Source organism: Panulirus ornatus, chromosome 2 (assembly GCF_036320965.1).
Source record: "Panulirus ornatus isolate Po-2019 chromosome 2, ASM3632096v1, whole genome shotgun sequence".
NCBI classification, from domain to species: Eukaryota; Metazoa; Arthropoda; class Malacostraca; order Decapoda; family Palinuridae; genus Panulirus; species Panulirus ornatus.
In genome coordinates this window covers 14,783,001-14,795,496 of record NC_092225.1, presented here as the reverse complement: position 1 = coordinate 14,795,496, position 12,496 = coordinate 14,783,001, and the positions used below count along the sequence as shown (strand labels likewise).

Sequence of the window (12,496 nt, the reverse complement as noted above, 5' to 3'; positions counted from 1 at the left end):
GGCTTATTCTTGGAGAAAGAGGTAAATACAATGCCTCAACTTCATATGGAGCCTGGAATAGAGAAGTGTGCTGAATGTTTTACCTTATAATGCTTTAGAAAAGAAATGGCTTATGATTGCAACTTATAATTTGATAATAAGGCTGATCATTGATTTCATACATTGTGTTACATTTGAGGATTATTGTCTTCTTTATACTAAGGTATAGAGATGTAGGGGAAGGAAATCATTATTGTTAAGGAATAAAACAATGAATAAAGAATTTTGCAGAACTGAGAGACTATGAACTAAAAAAAGAGAATGATATGCAAAACTGATCCTGTCATGGTGTTAGAAAGCCGGAGTTTTGATTATCTGTGTACCCATGATCCTTAACTCTCTTCCCTCTCCAATCACTGCTCCATCCCCATCCCCACATGTAACACACCACTGCTCATGATCAGAAGTTATTACCATGGCATCCATATATGAAACAGCTCTAAGTAGTTCACCCTGTATATCTATCTGTGTCATTCATGGTCCACTTATCTCTTCTTGAAACTTCCTCCGATACCATAAATTTTTACCATTTCATTATCTGCCTTATGGTCTGCTTGTCCATAGCATCATAAGCTTTCATCCATATGTCCTGACAAATGCTTCACTGTTCATACCATATATTTTTTCTGATTTCTTTTTGATGTTCTTTAATCCCAACTAAACTACGTAAATTTTCTACCTACCTTTTCTGCTTTTATTTTCATTTGTTTAGATCAAGGAAAATTACAATTTCTTATCCATTAGATTTGAGAAAGGCAGTCCATCATGCCATACTTATGCATTCTTTACATTTTAATTCTTATACTTGGCAAAACTCATTACATATCTAATTCTTGTTTCTTTCATGACTACCTTCAACAACTGGTTTTCCACCACCATCCTTATTGATTATCGTTCCCAAGTACATAAACTCACCACCTGATGTTAATTCAATTCCATTCAAATTGATTTTGAGCTGTGAATTGTATCTCTAAAATCAAGAGCTTTAGTAATAAAATATTTTCCACCAGTGCATATCAAACAAACCCATCATATATTCTTGAGATGAAACTAAACATTTTGTAAAGTAAAGCCATGCACCCTGTGAGCTATATCTGGCTGTTTGTCTGTATTATCATTAATCAAATACTACTTTATTAAGGTAGATCAGGTTTGTACAGCCTTTTCAACATCTCTCACATATTTTCTCAACCTGTACATACTGTGTTAAAGTGAAAAATGAACTCTCACACTTATAGAAGTGCTTCCTAAATTTTCACTCTGCACACTCAGTTGACTTGTTATATAAGTCCAAAGTTTCCATTCATACCACTTTAATACATACAAATGTTTCTATTGGATTTGGTCCACAATCACTCCTGTGAAAATATAAAATATCCCCAGCTCTAATCAGTTATTACATCTGCCCATCTCTCTTTTGATCTACCTTTCCTTTGTGTCCCATCTTCTGTACTACAATATATCTTCTTGATTATTGTACCATCTACCTTATGCTCTGTTCAACTTTTCCATCCTTTATGACTTTCCTCCGTGCTCTTTTGTAATGACTGCTTCACATCATATAACCTTCTCACATCATTCTTCACTTTATCAGTCCTGATTCCATTCGCAGTGAGCAGATAATTCATCTCTGCTACTATATTTTTTGCCTTACCTGACCTGTGTATAGTTAGGTTTTGCAATCATGTTTTATTGTTGGGATGAGTATTTCTAAGTGATTCTTGCACACTCTCTGCTTAAATTTTTCATTCATGAGATCTGTCAGTATACCCCCAATTATTCTCCCTTATATGACTCTAATTTGTCAGCTTTCCCACTACTATCCTTTCTTTCTTCTTTCTTTCTTTCAAACTATTCGCCATTTCCCGCATTAGCGAAGGTAGCGTTAAGAACAGAGGACTGGGCCTTTGAGGGAATACCCTCACCTGGCCCAATTCTCTGTTCCTTCTTTTGGAAAAATAAAAAAAAAAAACCGAGAGGGGAGGATTTCCAGCCCCCCGCTCCCTCCCCTTTTAGTCGCCTTCTACGACACGCAGGGAATACGTGGGAAGTATTCTTAATCCCCTATCCCCAGGGATATTTAAGGATTATAAGGATGAGTGGTTGTGAAGCATTTTTAATACTGTATATGAATTTTTGATTGGTGAATATCAAAACTTGATGAATCAATAATGTTTCAGCGAATGTTCTACTTGCAAGTGAAAAATGCTATCCTGAGTGATGACATCTACTGTCCACCTGATGCTGCAGTGCTGCTCTCCTCTTATGCTGTTCAGGTCAAATATGGAGATTTTGAACCAGAATATCATAAGCCAGGCTTTTTAGCCAATGATCGGCTCCTACCTCAGCGAGTTATGGAGCAGCACAAACTGACACGTGAGGCATGGGAGGAGAAGATCACCAGATGGCACAAGGAGCACAAGAGTATGATGAGGTAAGATTATGGGTCAGGTCAGGGGTCTCAAGTGGAAATACAGTTACAAATGTTTATGGAAATATTCAAATGGGCTAGCTTTGGCAAGTGGTAAAAGGATATCATTCTTACCAGATTCTCAAATATTCTTTTGTTTCCTTTTTTTTCTACATTCCCAGGGATGTTAACATAAGTAGTTAGACTGTTCTCTCTATGTCCTTGCTTAGGCATCCAGGGGCATAAATTTATGGAATTTTAGATTTTTCTCACCCTTGTTCTTGTGTTTGTACTCAAGTGGTACTTAGCTGTGAACGCAGACATTATCTTGCTTTGCATCTAATAATTTTACTGCTTGCAGAGATGAGGCCATGTTGGAGTACCTGAAGTTGGCTCAGGACACAGAAATGTATGGTGTCAACTACTTTGATATTGAGAACAAGAAGGGCACAAAGCTTGCCCTTGGTATTGATGCTCTTGGAATCAATGTCTTTGATAGAAATGACCTGTAAGTTGTCAAACAAGTATGATATTCTTAACGGACAGTTTAAAATAGAATATCATTTTAGAGGATAGAAAATATGTATTCTATAATTGTTTGCCATTTCTGACCTTAGCCAGGCAATACCAAGAACAGATGGCTATATTTGCTTACATCCACTCTTAGTTTTCATGTATAATGCGCTGAAACTAGGGCAAACCATGCACAGCCAAATCCCCCTGACTGCTTCACATGCCTTAGTTCAACCCAGTGACTGCACATCATCCTTTGTATACCACATCAGACCAATTCATTCTATCCCATACATGCCTCTTATCTTCCCTGAATATTCAAGTTATGGTATCTTAAAGGCCCTTTCACTCCATAATCCCATCTCCTTCTTGGTCTACCCCTGTCCATAGCTTCTTCCACTTCTGATGCATAGATTTTTTAGCCAGTCTTTTGTCACCCATCCTCTCCATATGCTTGAACCATATCAGCACATCCAGGGCATCTCTTTTGATCAGACTGCACTTAGAGCACCACCGTATCCTTATGGTGTCATTTCTTACAGTCATCTTGCTGCACACCCAATATTGTTCTCAGAATTCTGGATCCAGTACATCATGGTTAAAGTTAATTTGAGCACATTTTGCAGTGCTATTGCTAAAGTGGTTTGTAGTCTTTCTTTGGTGTGTTAATTAAAAATGCCCTCTGCATCTCTTACCGAATGTACTACACAATCTTTTCCAGCTCACTTTGTCAGTGTGCTCTTTTACATCCACATAATAAACATATCTTCATTATCTATTCAACAGGCTTACGCCTAAGATTGGGTTCCCATGGGCTGAAATTCGCAACATAACCTTCCACAACCGAAAATTTGTCATCAAGCCCATTGAAAAGAAATCTCCTGACTTTGTCTTTACTGCATCCCATGTAAGAGTGAACAAGACTATTCTGGCTCTCTGTACAGGAAACCACAACCTATATGTACGTCGTCGTAAAGCTGACACAATTGAAGTTCAGCAAATGAAGATTCAAGCAAGAGAAGAAAAGGAATCTAGGAAACGTGCAACGTGAGTCCTTTTTAATAAATTTGTACACTTTTAAATAGTCAAGCAATCTGCTTCATTTAACTTATGAAAGATGTACCTCATACAAATACTGATTCAGTTTGGAATCTTAATTCTATATGCCTTCTCATCTTTACTAAACAAACTCTGTTCTTTACTTTTGTTTTACTTTGCTTTTGAAATATAGGGAAAAAGACAGAGCAGTGAAGAAGCAGTGGTCATATGTCAGTAGGATTTGCTGCATATCTTTGACAAAAAATTTACTTATTAGGTATTCAATCTGTTGTAGATATACTTGTCTTTATGACAGTTTTCCTTTATCCTGGCTCTTACTAAGTTGACAGTTTGTTTCTGAACTCAGAATAGGATTAGCAACACTAGCTATTATGTATGATAAGTTCAGAGCATATACAGCTAAACAGGCAGTGTGGGGGAGATACTTGTCAACAAACCCTGGTAGAATTAGCTTTGTATGAAATAGTGGTTGAAAGCTTTGCATTTTCTTGGCATTGTTATGAAGGTTAGTCCATTTTTTCAAATGCTTAAGCCTCAACATTTTATAGAAAAATAACTTTTTCCCTTCAGTCACTTTAACTTAGTTTATATGAATCACAATTACTGAGTGAGTATATATTAACTCTAGAAATATTAGTAAATGACATCATGAATGTACAGATGCTGGGATAGTTGAAGAAAGGAAGGTATTCATGGAATATTGAATTTGAGTAAGTGTTTGATCTATAAGGGGATTAACCGCAGAAGAAATTAGAGGTATGTGCTATGATTATTATGATGTAAGCAGGATAGTGTGATATTTTTTAACTGCTAAATATAAAAACTACAAAATAGCTGTTTAACAGACAAAAACTTGCTCGTGAGATGTCCTTACGTGAGGAAGCAGAAAAGAGGCAGAAAGAGTATGAAGTACGTCTTACACAGATGCATGTAGAAATGGATCATCGTCAAAAAGAGCTTAATGAAGCTCAGGAAACAATTCGTCGTTTAGAAGAACAACTCAAAGAGTTGCAGGCTGCCAAGATTCAACTGGAGGAAAAGCAACAAGAGCTGCAAGCAATGATGGTACGTTTGGAGGAGGCTAAGGAAATGGAAGCAGGGGAAAAGGCAAGGCTTGAGGAGGAAATCCAGACCAAACAAGAGGAAGTTCAGCGTATTCAAGAAGAGGTCAATATCAAAGATGAAGAAACAAGGAGACTTCAGGTATGTTATAATCAATTTCTTATAGTATTTAGTATATTTCAGCTGTTTAAAAGAAATGTGAATAGAAATACTTTAAACTTCATCTGCTAAGGAAAATACTCACTTTTTGTAAGACTGCTGTAGAAGATTGTGATATGGCATTTTGTAATGGACAATATAGGTCATTTATTATTTTAAAGCATAATACAAAGTTGACAGGGAAGGGTTTTAAAATCACCTTGAGCACTTGATGATATATAAAGATCTCTCACTCACTGTCAGTTTACCTTAATGTGGAGGAGAACTGATGACTGTAATGTTTTCCAAGGATGGTCTGAGAAATTCTGCTTAAAAACAACACTGTTGTAACAAACTTATATAGCTGGCTAATGTTATGGTACTAGAACTCATCCCACTTTGTTTTCGATCTCATCAGTCCCTTAAAAGTAGTTGTCATTCTCTACTTTCATTCAGTCTCTTAAATTCATGTCCCCAATCATTCATTTCCATTCATTTACCACTTTTTTACTATAACAAGTTTCTTACTTAATTTCATGTTATGTCCTATCGTTGCTCTATCCATACATCTCTTAAATAACTGTTCACTGTCCATATAGTTGATCTCTTTTAAAAACCTAAAGGTTGTGATCATGTCACTCCTCACTTTTCTCTTTTCCAAGGTGGAGGAATTTAAAACCTCCAGCCTTTCACTGTAAATTAGCTCTATTAATTCTGCAAGTATTGCTTTGAGCATGCTACATGATAACTGAGCTAAAGTAAGGAATTTACTGATGTGTTTGTTTACAACAGTGCAATGGTGATTTTTATAAAGATGTTGGCTATATTGAATTCATTGGTGAATTTTCCATTAGTGATATATTATCTGTATTTCCCATTGGTCATCATTTAAGCATTAGATTTACCATATCTGCTCTTTGCTGTTAGTGTTTTTAAGCTTTGCTATTCTTATTAATATCTTATTAATCTGTGAAGTAATAGATTAGAGATGATCAATCATTTACTCATAATTACACATCAGTACAGCAACAAGGAGGGAATCCTATTCTGATTGGGTGCCATCTCTTGAAACTTTTTTACTAACAAACAACTTTTTAGCCTGATGTATACAGCTTGCAGTTTCATCACTTAACTTATTCCATTCATCCACAGCTCTAATTCTATGAAATCAGACATCTTTTAGATTAAGTTTCTTGATTAGATTCTTGCTATGAACTCACTGTACTTTCTTAGCATTTTTCACAGAACTTCACTGAGGACGTTGTCATTTGAATTATTGATGGGCTCAGCTCTCATATCACACACCAGTCTTCATTAATATTCTATGGACCACCTCTATTAGATATTTAGGTTTCTGTAACTGCGCTAACCATATTGAGACATATATTCTAATCTAGGTCTGTTATAAGTAGCAAATTTTTATTGAACATTTCTTTATCTATGTCTTTAGTACATTTTAGATATCACCCAGCAGATAATATGTCTTACTGAACATTTGCTTATTTATGTACATTAACACATATCAAATGATAACCAGCAGAGAATCTACCTCCTTAAGAAGTCTCATTTTTTTATATTTATAGTTACGCAGGACCATTTGCTGAAAGAGGTCTAACGTGTTCTGGTAATAGCTAAGGTACCATGTTGACCCCTTTGACTCTTTCACAGAGATCCATGAAGGTGATTTCCTGTCAGATTATAGCCATATTCAAGACCGTCTTCATCTGTGACCCATCTTTGTTTTTTTAGTTTTTGCTTGGGTTGCAATTCATCAGCCATGTATCTTACCAATTTTGGAACATACCCAAGTTCCTTTTTGGGTCACTTGTTACTCTTCTCATGACTTTTGCATCATCCACAAATGTATTCAAGTAAGAATTTGGTCCTTCTGTTGACTTAATGATATCAATCAGGAATAACAGCAACTGTAAGACCAAGTCTTGCGACATGCCACTGGTTACTCTAACACACTTAGAAGAGGCACCTCTGGTGTGTCGCCTGTTCCATCCTACTAATATGATTTTCAATCCACTAAAGAGGTCTTCTTATTTCAGGTATTAACATAGATATGAAAAAAATCTGTTTATATTTTCATGACCTCCCATGTAGCACATTACTTTTCTTATAGACATTAAGGGTTTTGATGTAATGCCATAGAGACCCATTAGCAGTCATTTATTTCATGCTATTTTTAATTTATTCAGAGGTGTAATTTCCTTCACAGGGACCAAAGAATTCTAAATACAATAGTAACAGGTGTTACTTTTTGAAAAATCACTAGCTTCAAAGGTGGTTGATAAACTTATTTGGTGGTTCCAGATGTTACTTTTTGAATCATAATTTTCTTTGTAGGTAGTCATTACATACACTAAACAGTAATTTTTTTGTAATGCATGACTTTCTGCACATTTTTGTTTTTATGAATTTCATGGATGACTTACAGCATGGATTGTCACTAGTCATGGAGCTTGTAAAGCATGCCTGACACAGTATACAGCACACATAATTGATGGGGTATTTTCTGATAACTGAAGGATTATCATATATTTCAACGGACTAATAGGGGAAGGGGTGTCCATTAATGCCGAAAGTCAGTTAAATCAAATGTAACCTAGTTGAAATGTAGTTGAAGTAGAAAAGTTTTCTGTGAAAGAAAAATGGAAGGAGTGCAAATGATTGGGAGATGTATTAGAGAAAAAGGCAGGAGATCAAGAGGAAGATGCAGGGGTTGAAAAAGAGGACAAATGAGAGTTAAATTCAGTCCGTTATATCAGTCCATTAGATCTGTTAATTTCATTATGTCAGGGTCCATTAAGTCAAGGATTTACTGTACTTCCATTAGAAGGGGATTGAAATTGTTCAAGCCTTAACATTTTTAATTCATAAACAAAATCTATGTAAGGAAGATGAAGCTGGAGAGAGGAAAGAGTGGTCTGTGAATTCAGTATTCGTACCTATACTAACATTGCATTTTTTCTCTTCTCACAAACAAAATGACAAAGGCAACGAGTAAGCAAGAAGTCATTATAGATTGCAGGGCATACAAACCTATGTCATGTTGCATTAGGTTTTCTGTCCCAGATGCTGGTCATAAACATTGTCTGACCTACTCACAGTGTGTAGTGCAATATGTTTATTTCCTGATTGACTATGTTATGAAGTCCTTTCATAGTTCATCTCTTTGTTAATGGGTCTTGTTATCGTGTATATTACAGTACCACACGACTTTCTTTGTTCTGTTCCCAAAAGCACAAGACACACATGGGCATATCCTCTCATATTTGCAGTGGGTTTGAGGAAGGTAAACTGAAACCTTTTTACTTTATCTTTTTGTGAACACAAGATATCTATAACCAAGTAACATGATGCAGCCTGAAGTTTGAACTAGATACTTTCAGATGAGATATGTTCATTGAGATGTGATATTGGGAAAGTGATATATGTAAAAGGGTTTTTAAAGATTGATATTGTTTCTGTATAGGCAGAGGTTGAAGAAGCACGGCGTAAAGAGGAGGAAGCAACATTGGCCCTTCTCAGTGCCTCTACTGCACCCAGAGTATCTAGACAGTCTTCCTCCTCCTCCTCCTCTGAAAGTGAAGATGAAAAGGAAAGAGAAGTCAGGAGGGTAGAAGCTACAATACAGCAAAGTTCATACAATGGGTTTGATGGAAGGGATAAGAGTTCTTCAAGCAACAGTACTTCAAGAAGTGCAACCCCCAGTGCTGCATCCCATGCCTTAGAAGAAGTCAGCATGGATTCTGAACCACAGGAATCAACCCGGGAAGACTTTTCTGCTATTAGGAGAATGAAATTACTTGAGGTAAGAATGTTATTAATGCATTTGTGTTTTAATTTCACTCTTTCCATTAAGTTATGCACAGTTTTCTTTGATTGAGACCAAATTAGGTCCTGGTTGATAGAAACAATAAGCAGTGTTAGGGTTCACTCTAAGTAACCATTCTTGCTTGATGTACTGCATCATTTGTTGAGACAGTACTTTTATACATATCTTAAAAATTCATCATGACAAATGTAAAAATCATCATGATTAATATCCATAATGTGAGAGAAAATTTGTGAAACATTGACAATTGGCTTAATGATCACAGTGTTTTATCAGGGTATTTTAGGAAAGGGTCCAGTAATCAAAAGAAAACAAATCAACAATTTGGAAAGATTAAGGAATTTTTAGATGTTGTATATAACAAAATTTTGTCATTATATACAAACACAACCACAGAATGCAATGAAGCTGGATAGAAAAAGAACAGATTATGCCACATCTAGAGTAATGTTAATGTTACTGATGTAGCCACTTGTTTATGCATCATGGGCATGATGTATTGTTCTCAAACAGATTGCTAGATGTGCATTAAAAAAACACATCCAAATGCTTTGTTTATTTTGATGTATTTCAACCTAGGTACCCCAGGTTGTAATCAGTGATCATGAAGAAGCACACTAAGGGAATTTGTACCTCACTAGATGATTCTTAACCTGATTTTTTCAGTTTAATTTGAGAAGTAATCAGAGCCTTTCAAGAAATATCAGCACAGCTTTTCTGTGGCCATGGTAGGATCCAAGGACTATAAATAAAAATGATCAGCTTAGATAAGTTTGTGATCAAGAGTTGCTCAACAAAACTGAGTCAAAAGTAAATGTAGTCTTGTGAACCGTTTACATTTAGTCCACAAATTTAACCAGTTGATGTGACTTTGTTTTCAGAAAATTTTCATTGCTTATAGAGGTACAGTTAGCTGTAGGATCCCCTTGATTTGGTGTTTCATAAATTAGTGATCCTGTATTTGAAAAATTTGGAGTATTTATTATTCTTCACGTGGGTTCAGATCAAATGACAGCCTAACTGGAGAATTCTAAATATAATTTGAAAGTTGCATAAAACTTGATTAGAGTTTCATATAATTTTTTCTATAAGTGCCAAATTTTCTCATAAACTGTGAGTGTCTGATGTGTTCCTCATTATAAAACATCACTCTTATGAAGTCAAACAATTTGTTCATGTCTTCAGCCAAATACATATAGTGCCCAGAAAATTATAATTGGGTTGCACTCATCAAAGGCAACCTTGTGGCAATTCTCCACAGAAAGATCATTGGTAACAGATGAGGTCCATAAATGAAAAACTAACATGCTATATGCACAAATAGGTAATAATGCACTTTAATTTTTTTCATACATCTACAATATATTAAGAATGTAACAGTTGAATAAACATCTCTGGTAATGTCAGTAACAAATGAGCTTGAAAAGTAAATAGGTATTGAATAGGAGAAAAGGATAAGAATTATAGGATTTAAACAAAATCAGTTATATAAAGTGAGGCAATGAGTACAGTGGTTACAGAGTTCTGCTGTGGTCAAATTGAATCAGATATTGTTCCTTTGGTTGCAAGTTGTGATGCAGTTTAAGTTGTTATCGGGTGAAAATCCATGGAGCAAGAGAGGAGAATATTGGAAAAGTTTTTAAAGGTTTCCACGTGGAGATAACCAACTGGAAATGTACCCACGGAAATTAGATATCCCTGCAATTTTGTCATCCTGTGGGGTAAGTGATGGTGACCCTAATTCTAGCGTTTATTCACCAAAAAGGTACATGTACCCCTCAGACAATAAGGTTATTTGCATCTGATCCATCCCCATGGAAATTAATTTCATTATAATAAGGATACAGCGTAATGTACCAGATGATAATGATACATCCTCACCAAAGGTGACTTTTCACTTGTGGTGTAACACCTAGTATGTGTGGTGAACATTAGGTAAACAAGATTAAATGTAGAGATATGGTTAGTTTTTAGAAAGGTGGAGCCTCAGGAAAGTATACCAAGTAAAAAGAGAAGTTCAAAGATGTGAATTGGGTGAAGGATGATTGAAGATAGTAAATGATAATGGAAAGACTGTGTCCAACTTCAATATGGATACTTGGAAAAATAACTTCAGAAAGACTGACAAATGTATATTTGTGAAATGAATGGTATCAGGTGCAAGAAGAAACTAAAGGTGGTTGTAAGTATTTTCTTTTGCTTAATTTGTCTTGAATAGTGGTGAGATGGTATTCATTTTCCAGTTGCTTCTGTTTTTTGTTTCCAGAGTCACACATAATGATGAACAGTTCATACCCCTTCTATTCATAAACCATTAATGTTTCAAAAACAAATAACTGTAATGTGTTATAGTTTTCTGTATGTATCAGTTTGCATTATATTTCTTGCATGCAGGAAGTGAAGCTGTCCTTGTTATTGGATCAAAAGCCAGAAGGAATGAGTACCTTAGACAAGATTCATAACAAGAATAGTAATGAAGGTAAGACCAAGTACAGAACACTACGGGAAGTTCGCAAAGGAAATACGAAACGTAGGGTTGATCAGTTTGAGAACTGGTAAAACATTCTAAATACTGTATTTTGGTTATATATACTTACATGGATTTGGTGAGGAAAGTTATCAAAAATTGATAGCATAGTAATGACAATAATTTCAATATTGTAGAGCTCCAAGAGGGGTGGGTAAGTGTTTAAAAATAAAGTGTATATTCTTTTATTTCATGATTTTTAGCTTTTTAGCTGAAAAGCCAGAGGAAAAATGTTATCTAAAGAGTGTACATTTTTTGGTCATATTGTGAAGTGCTGGTTGTCCATTAGAAAAATAAAAACATAATTATATGATGAAAGGCCTTTATCAAAGAAAGGTTTGCCTTTATATAATAGAGAAGCCCCTTTTTGTGACCTTTAACCACAAAAACTTCTCAAATTCTTACTCAAACATATTTTCCTTTGTGTGATAGTGTCTCTTTCTGCACTAGGCCTTCATAAACTTTATAGAATATTTAATACACTGACATTATTTAGAAAGTAGTAAGAAATTAATGGGAAATAATTATGTGCCATTCTAGCTGTGCAGTTTTTGTTACAATCTTTTACCATATTACCTCCCACCTTTGGGTTCTTTACCATGTTCTCAATATCAGTTCCTCTTTATTTATGTTTCTAGTGTGCCCATTTGTAGTTATGTGTCTATGAATTTGTAAAGTTCAAAACTTTTGAATTATTTAATCCCAGATGGTCAAAATTCAGCCAGCGTGGATGTAAAGGTTTGCTGAAATACTGTTACTAGAGTAATAATGAAAGAAAGGACAGGATTAAATCATATTAAAGTGACTTTGTTAATCACTGTTGAACTCAGCCTTCACATCAACCATTTTTAGTACAATGCCAATGTAAGATTTGATTCATTTATTGATTAGAGTTAAAGATCAT

At 35.2% G+C, this 12,496-nt stretch overlaps 1 protein-coding gene across 1 annotated transcript in view; it reads left to right on the top strand.

Annotated features, from left to right (window-relative positions):
* LOC139753587 (moesin/ezrin/radixin homolog 1-like) overlaps positions 1-11,899 on the top strand; it is a 29,092-nt gene extending 17,193 nt beyond the window's left edge. The window contains exons 5-10 of the mRNA XM_071670215.1: positions 2,220-2,473; positions 2,811-2,957; positions 3,749-4,009; positions 4,867-5,224; positions 8,703-9,041; positions 11,460-11,899. Of these exons, the coding sequence (XP_071526316.1) occupies positions 2,220-2,473; positions 2,811-2,957; positions 3,749-4,009; positions 4,867-5,224; positions 8,703-9,041; positions 11,460-11,624 (1,524 nt within the window). The 3' untranslated portion in view covers positions 11,625-11,899. The remainder of the gene's footprint in view (positions 1-2,219; positions 2,474-2,810; positions 2,958-3,748; positions 4,010-4,866; positions 5,225-8,702; positions 9,042-11,459) is intronic.
* The last annotated feature ends 597 nt before the right edge of the window (positions 11,900-12,496 follow it).